This window comes from Scyliorhinus canicula, chromosome 5 (assembly GCF_902713615.1).
Source record: "Scyliorhinus canicula chromosome 5, sScyCan1.1, whole genome shotgun sequence".
NCBI lineage: Eukaryota > Metazoa > Chordata > Chondrichthyes > Carcharhiniformes > Scyliorhinidae > Scyliorhinus > Scyliorhinus canicula.
In genome coordinates, this window is record NC_052150.1 from 4,158,015 (window position 1) to 4,183,448 (window position 25,434).

The 25,434-nt window shown below is 48.7% G+C and overlaps 1 protein-coding gene across 6 annotated transcripts in view; it reads right to left on the reverse strand.

Moving 5' to 3' along the window:
• Positions 1–25,434, reverse strand: part of LOC119965742 (cadherin-12-like) — a 722,197-nt gene that overhangs the window by 113,282 nt on the left and 583,481 nt on the right. For all 6 annotated transcript variants that reach the window (XM_038796516.1, XM_038796515.1, XM_038796521.1 and 3 more), the window contains one exon: positions 11,070–11,206. In XM_038796516.1, coding sequence (XP_038652444.1) covers positions 11,070–11,206 — 137 coding nt within the window. The remainder of the gene's footprint in view (positions 1–11,069; positions 11,207–25,434) is intronic.

The following is a 25,434-nucleotide window of genomic DNA, read 5'->3' on the forward strand; positions in this document are numbered from 1 at the left end:
AAGAGCGGATTTAAAGGAGCTTTGCAGTGTGCAGAAAGGTGGATCATGTCAAATGGTTTTAAATAACTCAGTAATTACAAAACCTGTCACTCATTTTGTTGGAACACAGAAATGCCAGTTCTCTGTACTATTACGTGCAGTGCTTGACATTCCAAACCTACTCGATAGAAGCCAGTTTGGAGTCTGTACATCAACAGTGCATGAGGTTCATTTTGCAACCCAAATCTTTGTGCAATGGCCCTTATGCCCTTGGCTGAAAGTGATCTGAGGAGCATGTGAGTTTACAAGTAGATCTCAATTATTACTCTAGAATTTGGTTAGATTGCAATTGGGGTGCTCTATTCAAATAATGCTATTGGATCTTTAATGGGAACTTTTAATTTGTTCCCGAGATTTGCACGATTATAAATTTACTGACCCTCCCAAACAGCTCTGAAAAGGTATTGAGGGATTCCTGGCTTGAATGACTTCATCGGTGATCCCACAATGATGTGAAGAATTTCTGGGTTTTGACCAAGTAAAGATGAAGGAAAGATGATTATTGCTCAAATATTGGATGTTGTGACCTATTCTGACAATTGCAGCTTAGTCCTTCACTGTTGGGGGAAATGGAGGAGCCAGGAAATACTATTGACGTGACCTTCACTTCCAGACTGGTTTCAGTGATGTTGCCAGAAATACAGATTAATGTTAAACTCCTGTCACATCTTAATCTGGGACCTTTACAAAACCTAGCAAGTCAAGGATTTAATGATATCCTCATTTAATTTTGTCACATTTTAAAAGGAGCTACAAATTAACTTTCATTTAAATAATAAATCATGTTTGAAAGTTCCTCATTCTATTATCACCACATCAGCCATTCATTGTGCTTTCACTGTAGGGCAGTGTTCGCTGCACAGACCCATTCAGAATTCAAACGGCATTTTCTAATCATCTGTCTTTTCCTTCGCTGACAAGACTAAGGTGGTTTATTGTCATGATCAGCACGGTATCAGCATGGGCAACACGGTAGCTCAGTGGCTAGCGCTGTTGCTTCACAGTGTCCCAGGTTTGATTCCCGGCTTGGGTCACTGTCTATGCAGAGTCTGCACGTTCTCCCCGTGTCTGCGTGCGTTTCCTCCGGGTGCTCCGGTTTCCTCCCACAGTCCAAAGATGTGTAGGTTAAGTGGATTCCCTTTGTTCCCAAAGGAAAGGTTAGGTGGGATTTCTGGGCTACGGGGATAGTGTGGCGGCGTGGGACTAAGTAGGGTGCTCTTTCCAAGAGCCAGTGCAGACTCAATGGGCCAAATGGCCTCCTTCTGTACTGTAAATTCTCTGTACTATGTACTACCAGACCAGCAATCACCTTCCTCCTGTGACTATAAACATCCTCCCATCGTGCGGGAGGAGAATCGTGTTCAGAATTCCCTCTCTCTAATCACGCTCCTTTGTCCCCCTCGAATCCTTAATCCAGGTCATGGTCATCCACGTCCCTGAATCCTTTGAGATTGATGTCGCAATGCTGCATGCAGACCGGACCCGTCCCCTGTTACACCGTGACGTACAGGGTGAGGTTTGTTCCTAACCTGTCATTTTACGTTAAAAACCTATTGGCGTGCTTGAACCAACTGGCCCAAAATACCTCTCACTGAGGTTATGTTCTCTATTCTGCTTTAGCTGGATGGCTCGGATGTGTAGTGTTCAATAAAGAACCCAAAGCTTTGTTAACAAACAAAACTATCAATTTATTACACTGCTAACTAAGATTTGTTCACATTCGTAAAGTAGAAGGTAATTGTATAAAACAATGCTGTCTCTAATTTACAGAACTCTCAAGTATACAACTGCTCTCCACGCCTGGCCCTCTTCGAGCTCTCTCCTTACTCTCAACTCCCCGAATCTCCAAAGTTACATGATATCTTTGACTGTTGTGTGGTCCCCTCATTGACTTGTTAACTCTTTACATCCCAGGCAATATACATATCATGAGAACTGACTCTCAGTAACTTACAGTAATACCTCTTTCAACGTACTTCCTGCTCATTGCTTCCCCCACCAGCTTGCCAACTCTCGTGCTTGCCATCTCTCTCCCCGGCCCTTACTTCTCTATCCATGACCCACTCACCCACTTCTCCCCTCCCTGACCCTCACTCTCACTCGCTGCTCCCTCCCTGACCCTCCCTCCCACTCGCTGCTCTATCCCTGACCCTCCCTCTCACTCGCTGCTCCCTCCCTCACCCTCCCTCCCACTCGTGGCTCTATCCCTCACCCTCCCTCTCACTCGTTGCTCCCTCCCTGACCCTCCCTCTCACTCGCTGCTCCCTCCCTCACCCTCCCTCTCACTCGCTGCTCCCTCCCTGACCCTCCCTCTCACTCGCTGCTCCCTCCCTGACCCTCCCTCTCACTCGTTGCTCCCTCCCTGACCCTCCCTCTCACTCGCTGCTCCCTCCCTGACCCTCCCTCTCACTCGCTGCTCCCTCCCTCACCCTCCCTCTCACTCGCTGCTCTCTCCCTGACCCTCCCTCTCACTCGTTGCTCCCTCCCTGACCCTCCCTCTCACTCGCTGCTCTCTCCCTGACCCTCCCTCTCACTCGTGGCTCTATCCCTGACCCTCCCTCTCACTCGTGGCTCTATCCCTGACCCTCCCTCTCACTCGCTTCTCCCTCCCTCTCACTCCCTGCTCTCTCTCTGACCATCCCACTCACGCGCTGCTCCATCCCTGACCCTCCCTCTCACTCGCTGCTCCCTCCCTGACCCTCCCTCTCACTCGCTGCTCCCTCCCTGACCCTCCCTCTCACTCGCTGCTCCCTCCCTGACCCTCCCTCTCACTCGCTGCTCCCTCCCTGACCCTCCCTCTCACTCGCTGCTCCCTCCCTGACCTTCCCTCTCACTCGCTGCTCCCTCCCTGACCCTCCCTCTCACTCGCTGCTCCCTCCCTGACCCTCCCTCTCACTCTCTGCTCCCTCCCTGACCCTCCCTCTCACTTGCTGCTCCCTCCCTCACCTTCCCTCTCACTCGTTGCTCCCTCCCTGACCCTCCCTCCCACTCGCTGCTCCCTCCCTCAACCTCCCTCTCACTCGCTGCTCCCTCCCTCCCACTCGCTGCTCTATCCCTGACCCTCCCTCCCACTCGCTGCTCCCTCCCTGACCCTCCCTCTCACTCGCTGCTCTCTCCCTGACCCTCCCTCTCACTCGCTGCTCCCTCCCTGACCCTCCCTCTCACTCGCTGCTCCCTCCCTGACCCTCCCGCTCACTCGCTGCTCCCTCCCTGACCCTCCCTCTCACTTGCTGCTCCCTCCCTCACCCTCCCTCTCACTCGCTGCTCTCTCCCTGACCCTCCCTCTCACTCGCTGCTCCCTCCCTGACCCTCCCTCTCACTCGCTGCTCCCTCCCTGACCCTCCCTCTCACTCGCTGCTCCCTTCCTGACCCTCCCTCTCACTCGCTGCTCCGTCCCTCACCCTCCCTCTCACTCGCTGCTCCCTCCCTCTCACTCGCTGCTCCCTCCCTGACCCTCCCTCTCACTCGCTGCTCCCTCCCTGACCTTCCCTCCCACTCTCTGCTCCCTCCCTGACCCTCCCTCTCACTCGCTGCTCCCTCCCTCACCCTCCCTCTCACTCGCTGCTCCCTCCCTGACCCTCCCTCTCACTCGCTGCTCCCTCCCTGACCCTCCCTCTCACTCGCTGCTCCCTCCCTCACCCTCCCTCTCACTCGCTGCTCCTTCCCTGACCCTCCCTCTCACTTGCTGCTCCCTCCCTGACCCTCCCTCTCACTCGTTGCTCCCTCCCTGACCCTCCCTCTCACTCGTGGCTCTATCCCTGACCCTCCCTCTCACTCGTGGCTCTATCCCTAACCCTCCCTCTCACTCGCTGCTCCCTCCCTCTCACTCGCTGCTCCCTCCCTGACCACCCCTCTCACTCGCTGCCCCCTCCCTCACCCTCCCTCCCACTCGCTGCTCTCTCCCTGACCTTCCCTTCCACTCTCTGCTCTCTCCCTCGCCCTCCCTCTCACTCGCTGCTCTCTCTCTGACCCTCCCTCTCACTCGCTGCCCCCTCCCTGACACTCCCTCCCACTCGTGGCTCCCTCCCTGACCCTCCCTCTCACTCGCTGCTCCCTCCCTCACCCTCCCTCTCACTCGCTGCTCCCTCCCTGACACTCCCTCTCACTCGCTGCTCTCTCCCTGACCCTCCCTCTCACTCGCTGCTCTCTCCCTGACCCTCCCTCTCTCTTGCTGCTTTGTCGCTGCCCCTCCCTCTCTCTTGCTGCTCCCTCCCTGATACTCCCTCCCACTAGCTGCTCCTTCCCTTACCCCCGTCACTCACTTCTCGCTCCCTGTCTCTCCCTCTCACACTTCTCCCTCCCTGACCTTCCCTCTCACTCGCTGTTCTGTCCTGATCCTCCCCCCCACTCACTATTTCCCTCCCCGACACTACATCTCACTCGCTCCCTCTATCCCTCCCTGTCATTTGTTGCTACCTCTATGAGGCACATACTCTCAGCCCCCTCCCTGACCCTCTGACTATCGGCTCCCTCTCTGACCCTCCCTCTCAGTAACTCCTTCCCCCCCACCCCTCCCACCTTCCCTCCATCTCCAAAGCACTATCTGCGTTAAAGCAAAATCATTCTCTTTGGATGCACTTTAAAGGGGGGGAAAAAATCTGAAAAACGTATTTTTGAGCCGCTCAGACATTTGAGGAAATTAATTTGACGGTGAATGCATTAACTGTTAGAACACTTATCTTCTATGTAATGGAATCTCTTTCCTAGCATTCATTCTCACTCTGAGGGGTGAGCAGAGTGTCAGACAAACCACAGGAGCAGACAATGTTTTCCAGAGGCTCAATATTCTAATTTCTAATTTCATGGTCTTGCTCAATAATGGTTTCCTCAAACAACCCCGACACAAAATGGTTTCTAGCATCCAGTGTGCGAGATGAAAACAGTCTGCTGTGTTCACAACAATTTGCTTTCCTATCGTACACGCAATTCAATAAAACATCTCGCTGTACTTTGCAGGGGTCGTTTAAAACAAAATATGTCAGTGAACAACTTGAGGATATATGAGGGCAAAAGGCTAAAAGCTTTGTCAAATATTTCGGGTTTAAGGGGTGTCTCAGAGACATAGTCGGGCAGAGAGGTTTAGGAGGGATATCAGGCGTATTTGGGACCTGAAACCTGAATTACCGGCCACCAGTGGTGGAGCGATCAAGAGGTCAGAATTAGAGAAGCAGAGATATCTCGCAGGGTTGCAGAGGTACAGGAGATGACAGAGATAGGGAGGGGTGAGACTATGGAAGAATTTTTTAAATAATTGAAGCTTGGCCGAGCAGAGGTCGAATGTCGAACAGCCAGGGCAAGGTGATAGGTGGACAGGATCTGGTGTGCATTAGGGTCATAGAGTTTATGATAATCTCCTGCTTATGGAAGTTATGTGGGGGGTTGGTCGGGAGTAAGACCACACGATCATAAGACATCGGAGTAGAAATTGGGCCATTCAGCCCATTGAGTCTGCTCCGCCATTCAATCATCGCTGATCTGTTTCTCATCGCCATTCTCCTGCCTTCTCCCCATAACCCCTGATCCGCGATGGAGCAGCCGAGTCTGGAGGCACTAACGGCATGGATGAAGGTCCCAGCAGCACATGACCTGAGGTGGGGGTAGAATTGGCCATTATTACACAGCTGGAGATATCTGCCTCAGTGCCGGCATGCACCTGTGGTCAGATCTTCATGTCTGGGTCAAGTACCACAGCAAAGATGGGATCAGTCTGGCTGAAGGACAGATGGCCGCCAAGAGAGTTTAGAGTCAGGGGTTAGAATATTGAGTTTTACTCTAGGACTGAAGATAATGGGCTGGATTCTCCGTTTCTGAGGCTAAGTGCCGACGACAATGGAGAATCCGTGTTGTTTAACGATGGTACCGGTGAGGGGTAGCACGGCGCCATGTGAAACACCCGCGGAATGCACGAAAAACGGCCGGATAATGGCCGGGTGCTGGGCCACAAATTCACAGGGCTGACAAGCTGCAGCCGCGCATGTCTACACCAGCATCAGGCGCGCCAGAAAATATGGCGGCAGCCGTGTTGAACCGCATACCCGCCCACACCAGCCACAAGCGGCCCGCGCCGTCGGAAACTCGGTCCATTGGAGGCGGTGCATCATGGGCGGGCAGGTTGATGGAGCTCTCACGGGGTTGCAACTGCGCGTGGAATGTGTGTCCCGGTGACGCCGATTTGGAAGTGGCGGAGAATCGGCAACCAGTGTCAAGCCGGTGCTTGCCCCGATTTCGGCGTTGCGAGCCCCACCCGATCGCCATTCTGGGTTTCGGTGTTGGGCTACGGAGAATCCCACCCAATGGTTTTGATCTTCCAAATACCGAATTGGAGGGAATTTCTGCTCACCCTGTACTGAATCTCAGATGAATAATTGAAACACTGGATGGTGCTGAGGAGCTGGTTGACGTCAAAACGCAGAGTTCAATTCCCTTAATAATTGAGACATGTGATTTGCTGTGGCTTTGGTCACTTTGGAAAGTGATGGTTGGAGCAGACTGGTCTGAACCAAGTTAATGATTATTTTGAATCCCCACATCTCTCACCTTGTTTTCTGTTTTCACATCCTCAGATGTACACGCATGGAATAGCTTTTGCAATTACTCATTCGTGGTTTGTAAAAATATATATAAATTAAGCAAATATTTGCATAAATTATTTTATGTTTGATTGAATTAGCAGTTTTATTTAATTTAGCTGAGCTATGTCATTCATTTTATTGCTTAGTGCTCTGATTAAATGAAAATGCTATTCAAATCGCACAACAAATTCTGTGACTAATGCTTCGAGGATGTAATTAATCAAAATTAAGTGACCCAAATGTCTTGGAGAGGCTCGTATTCCAAGATCCTCGTTTAAATATCAAAGAAGTTATATATCAATTCTTAAAACAGCCTTCTGTCAATCTATTTACAAAAGAAACATGCAGGGTTTTTGCAAGAAGCGGACTCAAGCTAATGAACCCTACAAATACTATCCAGAAGTCGCATTGTCCAATTTGCAAAGATATGAAAGATTATGAGAAGGTTTTTGGGCGGTGAAATTCAATCCCATTATGTTGATTTTCTGGACAAAAAAACGAGGGCAAAAATCACCAACCTCGCAGCCAGAGATATGTCCTAGTGTCATTTTGGGATGGTTTATACTTTAATATTCTGAGTTATTGCAGCAAATATGTTTTCAGCCTCTTGCTAATGTTAATGAAGGACCAGTTGCCTCTTTGATGACGACTCTGTGAAATCCAGCAGTACTGAACAGACCGTGTATCAGGAAGGCAGCACTCTGATGCCGGCATGGTGGCGCAGTGGTTAGCACGGCTGCCTCACGGCCCTGAGGTCCCGGGTTCAATCCCGGCCCTGGGTCACTGTCCATGTGGAGTTTGCACATTCTGTATGGGTCATACCCCCACAACCCAATAGATGTTCAGGGTAGGTGGATTGGCCACATTAAATTGCCCCTTAATCGGAAAAAAAAATTGGATACTCTAAATTGCTTTTAAAGAAAGGAAAGCAGCAGTCTTTGGTTCTTCTGCAGCCTGCCCATCGATGGAGGCAGCTAACACAACAGAGAGTGGGATAAATGTGATTAAGCCCATTATAGAGAAATTTACAATTACCCCACGCCCTACCTAACTGGGTCATGCAGCATCAAAGCACCAGCGTGCTGCCTGCTCATTAATGTGATCTCACTGTGCAGCATGACATGAAATATGCTGCCGTCTGATTCTACACCGAGCAGGAGGCCCACATGCATACTTCCAGCCCAGCTGCATCTCTTAAAGCCAACCTGTCCCTCTTAATGTAGCTTACACCAGCTGCTGTAACATTCTCAATCAGGCTTTGCTGGAAGGAGGAGGAATGCGAATGGAACAACAGGCCGGAGAGAGAGCTACCGGCTTCTTGGAAGCAGAGGTTGGAACCTTGAAATTAAAAGCAGGGGAGACGCTATGTTTTCACTGGCGCCTTTACAGTCAGGATGTGCATTGTGAGCCTCGCTGTAAGTGGCCAGAAGTGGTCCAATCAAGACTTTTTGAGGTTTTGGTCGACCCTAGATGGGACCAGTGGAGGTTAGGGGTGGAGTTTTATGGTCTAAATTAGGCTGGCTCTCAAAACCCATCACATCCACAAGATTCCATCCAATGTGCCATCCACATGTATTCCAATTGCTGGAATCTGAATGAATAACTTGGCTTGAGGTAAGTAAAATGTTAAAAGGTCCTGAACCTGGAACGAGGGGGTCACAGTTTTAGGCTAAGGGATAGCAGATTTAAAACAGAAATGAGGAGAAATTACTGTGGACGTCACTACCCCAGAGTGCGGTGGACGCCGGGACGTTGAGTAAATTTAAGTGGGAAATAAATACATTTTCAATTAGTAATGGGTTGAAGGGTTTTGGAGAATGGGCAGGAAAGTGGGGTTGAGGCTGCAAGGAGATCAGCCAAGACCATATTGAATGGCGGAGCGGGCTCAAAGGAGTGAATTGTCTGCTCCTGCTCCTAGTTATATTCTTATGTCTTTTGACTCTCCAGTATACTTCACAACTCCAGCACAGTGTTTATCATTTATACATTTAGATCCTGCATTTATCTACAAAAACACATTAACCACCTTCACGGTGGTGAAGCTTGTCGGGGAGACAAGTGATAAAGGATTCTTTAATTGTGAGCACTGCCTTGTTTTTATATTATTTGATGAAATGTGTAAGAGATAGAGATGTCAATACCTGTCTCTGATTCAACGCCTCTGCATAGTTCACTCAACCCTCTTCTGTAATATTCTTCTGCAATGTATCCCTGTCCATATAAACAGTTTCCCCAGCTGTGGGTTAATACTTGCTCCCTCCCCATTTCACTCTTGCCAAGTCGCCATTAATTATTTTCTGTCCACCTGGAATTAATTTTTTAAAGTTAGGTACAACAGGTCCAACTCCAGGAATTGAGCCCCAAAATCAAAGCTGACATTCCAATGCAGTAACGCAGGATGGGATGGGCTAGGGCTGTGGTTGAGGTACTGCACTGTTGGATGTGGACGGCACGGCAACATAATGGTTAGCACTGTTGCTTCACAGCGCCAGGGACACAGGTTTGATTCCCGGCTTGGGTCACTGTCTGTGCAGAGTCTGCACGTTCTCCCCATGTCTGCGTGGGTTTCCTCCAGGTGCTCCGGTTTCCTCCCACAAGTCCCAAAATACGTGCTTATTGGGTGAATTGGACATTTGGAATTCTCCCTCTGTGTACCCGAACAGGCGCTGGAGTGTGGTGACGAGGGGATTTTCACAGTGACTTCATTGCAGTGTTAATGTAAGCCCACTTGTGACAATAAAGATTACTTATTTATTTATTCTCAAAAAAGTTTCTGTGGGGTTCAGTTGGTTCACTGTAAGTGTTTATTAACTACTGTAACTATTTATTAATTTACAGTAAAGGGGACAGGGTGGATGTTTCTCCATGTTCCGGTCTTTCAACATCCCTGCTCAAGAGCCGGTGCAGACTCGATGGGCCGAATGGCCTCCTTCTGCACCGTAAATTCTACGATTCTATGATATGATTCTATGAATACCACACTGATCCCTGAGTCTGGGCTATGTGCCTTTTTTTAAAAAAAAATTTAGAGTACCCAATTATTTTTTCCAATTAAGGGGCAATTTAGCGTGGCCAATCTACTTATCCTGCACATTTTTGGGTTGTGGGGGTGTAACCCACGCAAACACAGGGAGAATGTGCAAACTCCACACAGACAGTGACCCAGGGCCGGGATTCGAACCCAGGTCCTCAGCACCTTAGGCAGTAATGCTAACCACTGTGCTCACCGTGCTGCCCTGGCTATGTGCCTTTTGACATCAGTGTGGGCGTTACTGTCCTCTATCCCACATTAACCATGTTTGTGCGAACAGTGAAAACATATAAATACCAGTCTTTCTTGGCAGGAATATCCATTGCCCCAGCCGTGTATTTCTCGACTGCGCGCCATTCACTGGCAGCGGAATTCTATCTTCCCGCCGCTTGTCAAAGGGGTTTCCCATGGAAGCCATCCAACTCCGCCAGGAAACCCGTGGACATGGGTGCTCGGCCGATGGGAACAGGCAATCCCAACGGCTGGTGAATTCCGGCCTTTCCTCTTGCCTTCATAAATTATCACAAAAACCTTCAAATAAACCTTCGATATCGGTTGCATCCCTACCCCCTGCATTCAATGCACATCTCATTCCTTTGTAGAACATTCCACATTGTTCCTTTATTGGTAGTGTTCCATAACAGTCAATGTTTTGCTGAATGGTCATTTTAATGCTGATCGACATGGGACCCCAAACGCTAGGTACATCATTGAGAGATACTCAACATTAATTGCTTTAAAAATAACTTTACAATTAAAAATGCTGCTCAAACCGGTTATGAACATTGAAATAAAAGAACCAGTGGTTAATTAGTGACACTCTCCTTCAAATCTGCATCTGAAATCACCAAACAGGCGTTGTCACAGGGTACCATGTTGATCACATACTCTACTCTCAATACAAGGGGCTGGTTTAGCACACTGGGCTAAATCGCTGGCTTTGAAAGCAGACCAAGGCAGGCCAGCAGCACGGTTCAATTCCTGTACCAGCGTCGGAATGCGGCTTTTCACAGTAACTTCATATGAAGCCTACTTGTGACAATGAGCAATTTTCATTTTTTCGTATTTCATCACGCCCAATAAAAATGTACAACATTTCAAATTATTTTCGAAAACGCTACCTGACTGCACCAGTTCAAGGAAGATTTGATGTTGGTGAGTTTCAGTGGTAGCTTGAATCAGAAATTTAATTCTATAAAACTAACTGAATTTTGAGTGTAACTTGTGCTCGATAGCCCAATGTGGAATCTCAATCCATGGTTACATTTCCGAATGTCATTCAATGGTGCCGGTCATCTTAAGAAATGTGGATTTACTCTGAGAATGGATGCTCAGTGGATGACACACAACATTTCTGTCGGCCCCTCGTTTCCCACGAAATCTGTTGGGAGTTTTCCCCCGTGTGTCTGACTGTCTGTGGTACTTACTGACTTTCCTTGCTAGAACAGAGATATTGTACTGAGAAACATCCTCCCTGTCCAGAACATCATTGGTAGCAATTGTCCCATCGACCTCATTGATGGTGAAGTATCTCTCCTTGTCAGTGCTCTCATCAATTGAGTACCTGTGTTGTAAAAAAAGAGATTTTGTATAAAACCTTTTGTATGCACATGATGTTTTTTTTTTATAAATTTAGAGTATTCAATTCACTTTTCCAATTCAAGGGCAATTTAGTGTGGCCAATCAACCTCCCCTTGCACATCTTTGGGTTGTGGGCGTGAAACCCACGTAGACACGTTGAGAATGTGCAAACTCCACACGGACTGTGACCCAGAGCCGGGATCGAACCTGGGACCTCGGCGCCGTGAGGCAGCAATGCAAACCACTGCGTCACCGTGCTGCCCTTGCACCAGGATGTTAAGCATAATTTAGGTAAACTGTTTGAGTATAACCTTGTCTCAGGTGAATCCAGTGATTTTGTTGAAATGAATGGACAAGAGAAAATAGGTCAATTTGCTTATGGCTGTGGATACTCGATAGTTGAGTATGTTTAGCCCATCGAGTCTGCATCGACCCTCCAAAGGAGCACCCTGCCTAGGCCCACTCTACTATCCTATCCCCGTAACCCCATAACCCCCATAACCTGCACATCCCTGGACACTAAAGGGCAATTTAGCATGGCCAATCCACCTAAGCCCACACATTTTAGGACTGTGGGAAGAAACCGGAGCACCCAGATGAAACCACACAGACACATGGAAACTATACAGTCACCCAAGGCCGGAATCGAACCAGTGTACCTGAGGACCACAGTGGCCAACCACTGTGCCACCGTACCACCCCTTAATTCTTATCACATTTCTGAAGTTATACTGTCAGACTTTTTTTAAAAAGCACAGAATGCTTGGCATTATTTTTAGCTTGGTACATAAATACGAATGTAAATCAACCATCAGAGTTAAAGACAGGAAAAGATAGACTCATGAGCAGCCATCAACCTGGCTGCAGCACTTGTCAGAAAATTATCATTGAAAAATGAACATCTTTAATTTGAAGCATTGAATGGCAGCAATAGAAAAGGCTGCTGTACTAATTTGCAAAGTGCAAAAATATCCCGATTTACAGAAACTGCAAACTCAAAGAACGGCAAGGAATCGAGTAACAACTTATGAAAAAAACATCAACGGCACAAGAATGGCTCTCATTATCACCCTGTGACATGTGAAAATATTTTTTCAAAAAGAAGCACTGATATTTGAAAATAAATCAAATCATGGTGTTAAATACATGAAGGGCCACGTTTTCTGAACAATTTAATATTTTAATATCAAAAATGACTCATTGTGATTATTTTAAAGAACTTGCATACTTTGAAACTGAGTGAATTCTAAAAAAAGAGGTGATATTGAGACCCCCTCAATATCGGCGTACTGTTGACAAATCGTTGGACTACCCCATTGCACTCAGTATCACAGCGGGCATGAAGTCGTGCCCTCTCACGCCAGCCGCAGTGGTGGGTTCCTTGCGCCAAATCATCTGTTCCACATTGATTATGGAAAACACATCGGATCAAAAGAGGAAGGTCTCTGACTTGACCGCCCCGCTGTCAGTTAATGGCTTCCTCACTCCGCCACCAATTGTTTAGAGTGTAGCCGCGTGCAGCCTTCTCAATATCGCAGCCCAGCACTTCTCCACGGAAGCCATGGTCCTGAAACACAAGAGGACGGCAACCCCCAAAATCAGTAACACCTCAATGCAGCGCCTGCTGGGTGCATTCGAGGCCTGTCACCATGCCCCTCTCCCCCTGCCGGGCTGCAGGCAGTCCAGCAACCGAGCTGATCTGACTTGAAAGTGGGTGACAAAGGCGGTCATTCCTAATGCTGCACGGAGGAGGTCAGACACCCAGTACAGGAAGAGGGTGAATGATCTCATCCCTGCCATTAGGGTAAGATGACCCTGTGAGGCATCACTCTGAACTCACACACTCACCAGCCTATCACACGTTCACTGGGTACACGCAGCGAGCTCAGGGGACATCACCACCCACACTCTCTCTCTCTCTCACACACACACCCTCACATCTCCATCTAGCCCTATCAGGGTGAGGGAGCTACCTTTAATGACGTGCAGGGACAAGCCTGTGGCCTGTCTATTTAGCTGCATAATTACATTGATACGGCTCCTCAACATTACCACTTTCCTATTTTAGGTTTTCAGCATTATCTTTGAGGGTTTTGAGGTGATATGTTGTCGTTTCTCTTGGCAAACAGCTTCTGTTAGCAACAAAACTGTTGCTCCAGTGACCACCTCCATTTTTAAGGGTTGTCTGTCCAATAAAGGAGTGACGCAGTGACAGTTCGTCGCACCTGCATGGTCAGTATGTTCAACGACAGTACATCATCTGATTGTGAGTCTGATACTTTATCACACCCTTTCTGTATCACATGGATCCTTTTCCCTCGATTTGGATTTCCATTTGATACACATGGTTCTTGCATTTTATAATTCTTGATTGAAACTAGTTGTTTCTTTCCCCAACCTGCATGTTCAATGTGCCCCTTTTTACAACATCGCCTGCATTTTGCATCTTTGCAACAGAGCAGTGTGCTGCTGTGTGCCTAGATTTAGCACAGCGGTGGCAATTTTGAACCTGTGCCTGTATTCTATGGATTCTAGTCCTTGAACTTAATTGTTGGGCTTCCTTAGCTGCTAATTCCACAGAGATCACAACTTCTAAAGTTTTCTTTAGGTGCAAATTGCTTTCTGTTAACAGCCTTTTTTGGATAATGTAACCTCTTAACTACACACACTAATCTGTCTTAATTGGTGTCATTCAAGACATCTCCAGATTCACAGTATTCAGCTAATGTCTTCAAAGTAGCTATGTTAATGTGATTGATTCGCCTCCTTTTTGGTTATGTTTATGAAACCTGAACCTCTCGGCGATGACCAAAGGTTTAGAAAGTGACTCTGCAATATCGCCACAATCACACCGTAGGTTTTTGAACCTGATTTTTCTGGCTGCACCAAACTTCAGAGGAGGTTGAATGTTTCCCCCCCCATTGTACTCAGGAAAGTTGGGACTACAATATCTGCTGCAACTTTATCAGCATGGACAAAAAAACAATTCTTTTAACGTATGAGCTCCATGGCTCGATGTTCTCAAATGGTCCCCCAGGGCCAAAACCTCCCTCCAATATTATTATGGAAAGAGCTTGGGCGGAATTCTCCGCTCCCGCGCGGAATTGGGAAGGCCGTCGTGAACTCAGCCGAGTTTCATGACGGCCTCGGACGCCGCTCCTCGCACCTTATTCACCCCCACCCGGGGGGCTAGGAGCGGTGCTCTGTAACTCTCGGCCGCCGGGCCTTGACGCTTGCGTCACGGCGGCGCACCGAGAATGACGCGACGGCGGCGCCCTAAGTGACGTCAGCCACACTTGCGCAGGTTGGCCAGCTCCAACCCGCGCATGCGCGGCTGACGTCACGACGGCTGACGGCTCCAACCCGCGCATGCACGGTTGCCGTCTTCCCCTCCACTGCCCCGCAAGACGTGGTGGCTTGATCTTGCGGGGCGGTGGAGGGGAAAGTGTGCGGCACTTTGAGACGCCGGCCCGACGATCGGTGGGCACCAATCGCGGGCCAGTCCCCTCCCGAGCACGGCCGTGGTGCTCCCCTCTCCGCCCCCCACAAGCCACAAAAGAGCATTTGGCGCCATGTTCACGACGGCAGCGACCAGGTGTGGTTGCCGCCATCGTGAATTGGTCGGGAATGTCAGGCCGCTCGGCCCATCCGGGTCGGAGAATCGCTGGTCGCCGTGAAAAACGGTGAGCGGCGATTCTTCCGAGTGGGGGGTGGCAGAATCGCAGGGGGTGCCAGGGGGCGTCTCGTGAGTCGCCCGGCCCTCCCGCGATTCTCCCACCCGGCGTGGGGAGCGGAGAATCGCGCCCCTTGTGTCAGCACAATGTGCCAGAAAATCTTTCAGCACAACGTCTTTTCTTTTTTTCAAACAAGGTAACCCCGAGCTCACCCTGTTTCCTTCTGGCTTTCGGAACACCACCAGCTCTAAACTATTGTTGCAGGCTACTTGCTACTCACAGTGCTCCCTGTACTGTTCCACATCTTCCCAGGCAGAGCATCTCCTTTTCCATGTTCTTTCCTCCAATATCTATGTTTACATTTTGGTTCCTTGGGTGGCTGCCCCACGATAGTTGACACCCCTCCATCTCCAGCCTTGAAGGAGCAAACTTTTTAGCCTCTTCATCTTTTTTGGACGTCAGCACGCGGATCGACGATTCTTGTCAATATATTTTCTTCTTCTCTGGGAATCTGTCAATGCGGTTCCACCCTCCCCATCGTCAGTTTTCTTTGTGGCATTTTTAAAACATCAGTTTGTACACCACAAATGTACAAAGACCCCAGAGCTTCATTGGAAAGGTGATTACTCCACAGGCTGATAGGATAGATTGCCCGTTTTCCTGTGCAAATGGCCAATGATGTCATCAGTACATCACGTGATAGGACTTTTAAAGTGGCCTTGTTTCATCTCGGAACACACGTGAATACTCAACACATACGGAGGAGGACAAACAGCTGGACACCCTGGAGTTAATTTGCATTAGTATTTATGTACAAAACTAAAATTGATACCAAGAATTCTGTGATTTTAAAAAAAACCTAAAATTTAACACAAGAAATGGCAACTGGAGCAGACCATCTACCCAGGCGACTCCAAGAGTGTCTGGCTGATCCCAATCCCTTCTTCTTCTGACCCCATCACCTCCATCTCCACAGGCTGAGGAGGGTGCACCCCTCTGACAGCAGGACGCCCCAAGATGTCCAGGGACCTCCTGGTCTTAACCCTCGAGAGGCTGCCCGCCAAGGTCAACACAGACAACAGGGTGTAGCAGGTAGGGATAGAAGCTAAGATGCAGGGCAGGGCAGGTAGGGATAGAAGCTAAGATGCAGGGCAGGGCAGGTAGGGATAGAAGCTAAGATGCAGGGCAGGGCAGGTAGGGATAGAAGCTAAGATGCAGGGCAGGGCAGGTAGGGATAGAAGCTAAGATGCAGGGCAGGGCAGGTAGGAATAGAAGCTAAGATGCAGGGCAGGGCAGGTAGGGATAGAAGCTAAGATGCAGGGCAGGGCAGGTAGGGATAGAAGCTAAGATGCACTGAGATTGAAATGTGCTCCATATGCACTGTGGATGTCGGGGAAGCACCAAGATGTAGCAATGGGTTAGGACAGTTCGTAAGGTGGTAAGGTGTCGGAGCACAATGGTGGCACGGCTGTTCACAACATGTACATAATGTTCACAAATGTGGATAGACTCGTATGCATTTCACATTTCCTCTTGTGTATGTCTCCTTTTTATGATGAGCTGAGTTGCTGTCAATCCTGTGGGATATCATGTCCCCAATCCCCCATGTCGCTGTGATGGGCCTCTCGTCTGTGTAGTGTACTTTCATACCACAGCAGTGTGTGGCCCTTTTCCCGATCATTCGCAACATCAGTGGTGGCTCAACCTTAACGTCAAGTGTGTTTGTGGAATGAATCCCATTCACAGGCTTTGCAGAGTCAGGTCATGTTTATTCTTTGGCTGTGTGTGATTGAGACTGAGGTATTCTCTGAATTGTTGAAACGTGAAGGTGTAATTTAAAATGAGAGATGTGTTTACACATGGGGAAGGGTCACATATAGTGCAACCCCATGTGCTCTCTTGTCTCTCAGTAGGATTTTCATGTTATATGTCCATACTCTGAGCCGATATGTACACTGCTGTCAGTGTTTTGCACTTTCAGAGTATACATCTGCTAAGCTTACTAATAAATGGGAGCACTTTGTCACTTCAAGGTACCAAAGCTCTGCTCCTCTCAGCCACGTTATTGTTCAGCCCATCAAACGTGTACATTTAAGCTCCTCCCACCCTTGCGTCTCTTGTGGGAACAAGGCTCTGTGCATCCCCTTACCTGAGCACAGGTCAAGGTCACTGATGCTAATTCCAAGTGATCATTTCTGTGGGGAAAGGAGGTTTTCAACATGCTCTGGAAGTGCACATCATTGCTGTGAAGTGCAAAGGGATAGGAGCGAGGATGCATTGAGGCTGAAGTGTGATCTTTGTTCGCAATGACATGTGACCTTGAGAGCTTCATGGTGTCTGAGCTGTTTACATTTAGCAAAGGTCACGGTTGGCCAAGAGGGCACACTGACTGTCTGTTTAAGAGGAGGCACGTTAATGCCTGGCAGGCAAGCGCTTGATGTCGTCATGCTCAGATTGTCTCCCTCCATATTAAGCCGAGGATAAATGCAGCTCAGAATCCCTAACTGAGAGTGCCGATGTCAATGTAAGTTGGAGGAATGCACCGCAGTTGACTGAGTTATCTCTAAATGGATTCACTGCAGCGGAATGTCATCGGCTGCCTTATCCCAAGTGTGGATTCTTAGATTGGCCATCAATGTCACACAGAATGTGCAGTTCCATTGCTTGAGATGGAGCTCCTTGAGGAGCGTTGTCACATTGAAGGTGTGAGCTGACTGAGGCTGACGGAACAGCTCCTGTCTCTTGTAGGCTGCTGGTGTGATGGGGATTCCGGAGAGATACTTAGAGAGGCGACACCTTCTGACATCAGATGTTGAGACGCCCTCCTCCAGTTAGTATTTGATTTCAACAAAGATGCTTGCTGCCAAGACTTCCATCATCCTTCAAAAGATCAGGAGGACGCGTGTCTGATGTGCCATTATTCACTCTCACATTGAAGTGTGTGGTTGAAAAGAGAGGTCCAGCCACATTGGTGTTCCTGCTGGCCAATGATGAAGGGCACTTGTCCAAGAGGGAATTCACTGAAATCCATCATCCTCCTGATGGAATCTGGGAGCAATGCGGGCCTCACGCACATGCCTGCCCCATGTGGCCACCTGCTGTGACCTCTTCCCCTACATCTTCGACTTCCTACAACTCAACGCCCTCGTCTCCTTCGAGGTTCTCCTCAGCAGAGGCGAGGTGCAGCTTCTCCAACTCATCATCTGGCAAGTCCTCCCCCGATGCAACACCAGGTTATGCCGCGCACAGCAAGACAGAAGACTCTAAGATGTAGGAGCAGAAGTCGGCCATTCTGGCCACTGAATATTCTCTGTCATTTAATTAGATCATGACTGATCTGAAGCCACGATCATTTGTGAGACCCTCTGGGGAGCTTATTTGAATGCCCTACCAGGTATCTCTAAACACCAGAATCACATCTTTAGTGTTCCTGTGGTCGGCTCCATCATTCTTGGATTCCCAGGGAGCTTCAATAGCCACAAGTGTAGTCGATGGCATCTTGCAACTGTGCAAATCCGGAAAATTCAGTAAAGCCCAGTACTCTGTCATAGTTGGCGGGAATTGTGGACCTTGGCAAAAAAGGCATCTGTGAACTCATAAATGTATTTGTACCTCGTAAGGGATAGACCACAACATATGGGTGGCACAGTGGTTAGCACTGCTGCCTCACAGGAGCCAGGGATCCAGGTTTGGCTCCCACTCCAAGTGACTGTCTGTGTGGAGTTTGCACGCTCTCCCCGTGTCTGCGTGGGTTTCCTTCGGGTGCTCCAATATCCTCCCACAGTCCAAAGAGATTCGGTGGATTGGTGATAAATTGCCCTTTAGTGCCCAAAAGGTTAGGAGTGGGCCAAGGTAGGATGCTCTTTCAGAGGGTCGGCGCAGTCTCAATGGACAATTGGCCTCATTCTACACTGCAGGGATTCTGTGATTATAAATGATAATATTAATCCGAGGGAAACAAATTATAATTTAGAGAACATTAGATTGCAATAATAATCCATTTCTTAGTACTATCTCAGGACCTGGAGGAGAATAATTGTAAAGTGAAACATTTTGACTTTTATCTATTTGCCTGGAAGGGATTTTGTTTTCTTAAGCATCTGATTTTGCTCCTAAGGTTAGATACCAGTGGTAAAGGATTCACTCTCAAAGGTACAATCATTTTTAACTTCTGGAACTATTCAGTGAGAAACAACTCGATGGATTCCATTGCGATTCACAGCTACACAATAAAAGCTTATTTATAATAATCCTTATTATTGTCACAAGTAGGCTTACATGAACACTGCAATGAAGTTACTGTGAAAATCCCCTAGTCGCCACATTCCGGTACCTGTTCGGGTACACAGAGGGAGAATTCAGAATGTCCAATTCACCTAACAAGCACATCTTTCAGGACTTGTGGGAGGAAACCGGAGCGGCCGGAGGAAACCCACGCAGACACGGGGAGAACGTGCAGACTCCGCACAGACAGTGACCCAAGCCGGGAATCGAACCTGGGACCCTGTCGCTGTGAAGCAACAGTGCTAACCACTGTGTTGCCGTATATTATACGGAATACCATCAGATTGCTTGCTGAATGTTCCAAATTATTGCTTGCCATTAGAGTACAACTGTTTTTATTCAATATACCCAGCAGGAAACTTGGATGAATGCCGCAGACTGATGCCACATGTGGCTAGCTGGAGGTGGTAGCATTATATTAATGGTCATAACTTTGACTGACAGTTTATTGAGCCAATTCCTGCTCCACAGAGGTCAGGGATGGCTCAGTGGACTGTTTTATTTTCTCTCTAACCTCCACCTTTTTTCAGGAAGAGACAGAGCGAACATCGGTGACTGCTTTTTCTCATTTGTTTACGGGATGTGTCCGTCGCTGGATGAACCAATATATATTGCTCATTTCTAGTTGCCCTTCTTGGTGGTGAGCTGCCTCCTTGAATTGCTGCTGCCCCTGTGGTGTAGGTACACCCACAGTGCTGTTAGGGATGTTAGGGCATTGTATTTCCAAATCGGGATGGCGATTGGCTTGAAGGGTGTGGTGGCTTGAGACACACACTGGATGCCTCCAGCAGTAAACAAAGGGTTTTATTGATGAAAGGAAAAGGCAGTTTGGTAACAGGCACACAACAGGTTGTTACTTTCCAGCTCCTGTCCACATTCCCTGGTCCTGCTCCCAGGCACCCGCACAAACTCCCCATTGGCTGCGGTTCGCATGCATTGTGCGATTGGCCCCTAGCCAGTCACGTGGTCAATTGAGTTCACCCCCTTAAAGTAGCCAGGCTACCATCTAGCCCCCCCAGCCACTGAACGCATTTCCCTATAACTATGTACAAAAGTTACAAATGTGAACAGCGAAAACTAAGGAAAGAGAGTCCATCGAAATGTCAATCAGTCCGGGGTCCGGCAGGTCCCCTGGGATCTCCGAAGCCAAGCTACAGGTTCAGCGCTCCTTTGGGTGTTCTGCTGGTCCACAGTTGATGTCAGCTCAGGCAGGACTTCAACAACTGGCGACCCAACCTCACCGGCCTCAACAGTTGCAGCTGATTGAACAGAAGCAGGCACCGCTGGCTCCTCTCGGCTGGACCGAGTTACAGGACTATTCATGGTGCTCGCCAGACTTGTTGATTCCACGTCGGGGGTCATCATCCCTCGAATCCTCAGGTGGCCGTCGTGCTTCTTAACCGTCTTCCCGCTAACATTAACCACAAAGACCCCAGCGCCGACCAGGCCCCGACCTTCTAACCACAGCGAACCTGCTGCGAAATCTCAGATCGAAACGGAGTCTCCCTTACCCAGAATAACCATCATCCCTCTGCTCTGGGCTCTGACTCTTCCGGGAGGCCCTCCCCACCAAATTTGGAAATACAAGATCCAGTTGGGTTCTCAGCTGTTGACCCATGAGCAGCTCAGCTGGTGCGACCCGGGCCCATGGTTGAGTGATTGTTTGCGTTGTGCAGCAACTCAGCCAACCTCTGGGGGAAATGCTCTGGGCCGGTTGCTAGCAGCCAGGCGGCTGCCGATATGGCCCAGAGCATTGCTGGGTCTGTGGCGCATGCGCACATGGACAGCCTGCAGCAGCGGTGCAGTTATTAATGGCGGACGCAGCCCGCGGAAACGGCCCGCAAAAATAGTCCCTCCCTTCGTCCACTCGCACGCCCCGGACCGCCCCACCACAATGCCCCCTGCCCTGAATAATGCCCCGATTATCAGCCCTCCCCGATTATGCCGCCACTGGATTGAGTCCGCAGCCGCCACACTGAGTTCCCAACAGATGAGACCATGAGAGTCCCACGCCGTCGGGAACTCGGCTGATCGGGGGTGGAGCATCGCGGGCCGGGCCTCAGGCAATGGCTGGAGGCCGTGGAGACAGCGTGCGGCCAACTCCTAGAGCGTGCCGCTTTTCAGGGGGTGGAGCATTGTGAAAGTGCCGCCGCCCCCTATTTCATCATCAGCGGGATTCTCCACCCTATCACCGAACACAACTTCAGCATCAGCGATCAGAGAAACCAGCCCCATATATATTTTACAGGGTTGTGGGGCTGAAGAAGGTTGCAGATATAGGAAGGGGCAAGGCTGTGAAGCGATTTGAAACAAGAATGAGAATTTTCAAATCGAGGCATTACTTATCTGTGAGGTAATGTTGGTCAGCGAGCACAGGGATGGTGAGACACAATGCCAATAACAACAGGGACAGCATTTTTTGGATGAGCACAGGTTTACCAAGTACAGAATTTGGGAAGTCAGTCAGGAGTGTGTTGGAATATTCAAGTCCAGAGTTATGACATGTAAAAACAGTTGTGTTTTCAGATTGTATCTCTAAGGGATAGTAGTTAAATGAGAATTAGGAGGGGCCAGGGATGGATCCTTGGAGGACACTCGAGTTAATGGTGTAAGGAAGAGAAGCCATTGAGGATAACTCACTGATAAGAATGATGACATTCTATGATACTGAGACCTGTGACATTGCAGGACGAATATGCTTAAGTCTTTCCATGTATAACTGACCCCATATTGTATAATGTTCACAAGTGATGCCCTTTTTTTGCACTGGAGTGCTAAGCTTGTGGCATTTGAGTGCTACAGTGAGAGTTTGGTGACTGAGGGAGTATAAGGGTTCATTTTTATTTAAAGTCTAGTATTTCTTTTATTTAGTTAATTAACTTAAAAGTTGCTGTTTGGTCTATAAGAAGGTGAATTTTGAATCAGCTTTAAACAAGGTTCTACTTGGACTTACTTGCAGCTGGAGCTTATTAATTAGTTCATTGCATTAGGCCAGTTTTCAGAAGCTAGAGTCACAGTATAAATAGGAGCTAGTTACAGTGCAGATTTTGTTTGCACTAGAGTGCTGAGCTTGTGGCATTTGAGTGCTACAGTGAGAGTTTGGTGACTGAGGGAGTGCTGAGCTTGTGGCATTTGAGTGCTACAGTGAGAGTTTGGTGACTGAGGGAGTGCTGAGCTTGTGGCATTTGAGTGCTACAGTGAGAGTTTGGTGACTGAGGGAGTGCTGAGCTTGTGGCATTTGAGTGCTACAGTGAGAGTTTGGTGACTGAGGGAGTTAGGTGAGGAGGGAGTAAGGTGCTCCTTACATTTCATTTCCTATATTTATCAAAGAGCGTGAAGAGAGCCAGGAGTTTAGAGGCCAGCTGACTGGAAGTAGAGTCGGAGGGCGGAGGTCCAGTTGGTCCAAGGGGCAGCTAATTCTGTAAAGTAAGAGGGGATGGAGGCTAGGGCAGTTGCATGCTCCTCCTGTAGGATGTGGGTGGTGAGGGATACCACTGGTGTCCCTGCTGACTATACCTGCGGGAAGTGCACCCAACTCCAGCTCCTCAGAGACCGTGTTAAGGTACTGGAGCTGGAGCTGGATGAACTTCAGATCATCCGGGAGGCAGAGGGGGTTATAGAGAAGAATTACAGGGAGGTAGCCACACCAAAGGTACTGGACAAGAGTAGCTGGGTTAGTCAGGGGAAAGAAAACTAACAGGCAGATAGTGCAGGGATCCCTCGTGGCCGTTCCCCTTCAAAACAAGTATACCGTTTTGGATGCTGTTGGGGGGGGGATGACCTACTGGGGGAAGGCCCCAGCGGCCAGGTCTCTGGCACTGAGTCTGGCTCTGGGGCTCAGAAGGGAAGGGGGGAGCATAGAACAGCAATAGTAATAGGAGATTCAATGGTTAGGGGAATAGATAGGAGATTCTGTGGTCGCGAGCGAGACTCCTGAAAGGTATGTTGCCTCCCGGGTGCCAGGGCCAGGGATGTCTCTGATCGTGTCTTCAGGATCCTGAAGGGGGAGGGTGAGCAGCCAGAAGTCGTGGTGCACATTGGTACCAACGATGTAGGTAGGAAAAAGGGTGTGGAGGTAATAAACAAGTTTAGGGAGTTAGGCTGGAAGTTAAAGGCCAGGACAGACAGAGTTGTCATCTCTGGTTTGTTGCCGGTGCCACGTGATAGCGAGGCTAGGAATAGGGAGAGAGTGCAGTTGAACACGTGGCTGCAGGAATGGTGTAGGAGGGAGGGCTTCAGGTATTTGGATAATTGGAGCGCATTCTAGGGAAGGTGGGACCTGTACAAGCAGGACGGGTTGCATCTGAACCAGAGGGGCACCAATATCCTGGGGGGGAGGTTTTCTAGTACTCTTCGGGAGGGTTTAAACTAATTTGGCAGGGGAATGGGAACCGGATCTGTAGTCCAGCAACTAAGGAAGACGATAGTCAGGACGCCAAAGCACGTAGTGATGCAGTGGGGAAGGTAATACTGACAAAGGAGAGTACTTGCAGGCAAGGAGATGGGTTGAAGTGTGTATACTTTAATGCAAGAAGCATCAGGAATAAGGTGGGTGAACTTAAGGCATGGATCGGTACTTGGGACTACGATGTGGTGGCCATCACAGAAACTTGGATAGAAGAGGGGCAGAAATGGTTGTTGGAGGTCCCTGGTTATAGATGTTTCAACAAGATTAGGGAGGATGGTAAAAGAGGTGGGGGGTGGCATTGTTAATTAGAGATAGTATAACAGCTGCAGAAAGGGAGTTCGAGGGGGATCTGCCTACTGAGGTAATATGGGTTGAAGTCAGAAATAGGAAAGGAGCAGTCACCTTGTTGGGAGTTTTCTATAGGCCCCCCAATAGCAGCAGAGATGTGGAGGAACAAATTGGGAAACAGATTTTGGAAAGGTGCAGAAGTCACAGGGTAGTAGTCATGGGTGACTTCAACTTCCCAAACATTGAGTGGAAACCCTTTAGATCACATAGTTTGGATGGGGTAGTGTTTGTGCAGTGTGTCCAGGAAGCTTTTCTAACACAGTATGTAGATTGTCCAACCAGAGGGGAGGCCATATTGGATTTAGTACTTGGTAATGAACCAGGGCAGGTGATAGATTTGTTAGTGGGGGAGCATTTTGGAGGTAGTGACCACAATTCTGTGACTTTCACTTTAGTTATGGAGAGGGATAGGTGCGTGCAACAGGGCAAGGTTTATAATTGGGGGAAGGGTAAATACAATGCTGTCAGACAAGAATTGAAGTGCAGAAGTTGGGAACATAGGCTGTCAGGGAAGGACACAAGTGAAATGTGGAACTTGTTCAAGGAACAGGTACTGCGTGTCTTTGATATGTATGGCCCTGTCAGGCAGGGAAGAGATGGTCGAGTGAGGGAACCATGGTTGACAAGAGAGGTTGAATGTCTTGTTAAGAGGAAGAAGGAGACTTATATAAGGCTGAAGAAACAAGGTTCAGACAGGGCGCTGGAGGGATACAAGATAGCCAGGAGGGAACTGAAGAAAGGGGATTAGGAGAGCTAAGAGAGGGCATGAAAAATCTTTGGCGGGTAGGATCAAGGAAAACCCCAAGGCCTTTTACACATATGTGAGAAATATGAGAATGACTAGAGCGAGGGTAGGTCCGATTAAGGACAGTAATGGGAGATTGTGTATTGAGTCTGAAGAGATAGGAGAGGTCTTGAACAAGTATTTTTCTTCAGTATTTACAAACGAGAGGGGCCATATTGTTGGAGAGGACAGCGTGAAGCAGACTGATAAGCTTGAGGAGATACTTGTCAGGAAGGAAGATGTGTTGCGCGTTATGAAAAACTTGAGGATAGACAAGTTCTCCGGGCCTGACGGGATATATCCAAGGATTCTATGGGAAGCAAGAAATTAAATTGCAGAGCCGTTGGCAATGGTCTTTTCGTCCTCGCTGTCAACAGGGGTGGTACCAGAGGATTGGAGAGTGGCGAATGTCGTGCCCCTGTTCAAAAAAGGGAATAGGGATAACCCTGGGAATTACAGGCCAGTTAGTCTTACTTCGGTGGTAGGCAAAGTAATGGAAAGGGTACTGAGGGATAGGATTTCTGAGCATCTGGAAAGGCATTGCTTGATTAGGGATAGTCAACACGGATTTGTGAGGGGTAGGTCTTGCCTTACAGTCTTATTGACTTCTTTGAGGAGGTGACCAAGCATGTGGAAGAAGGTAAAGCAGTGGATATAGTGTACATGGATTTTAGTAAGGCATTTGATAAGGTTCCCCATGGTAAGCTTATGCA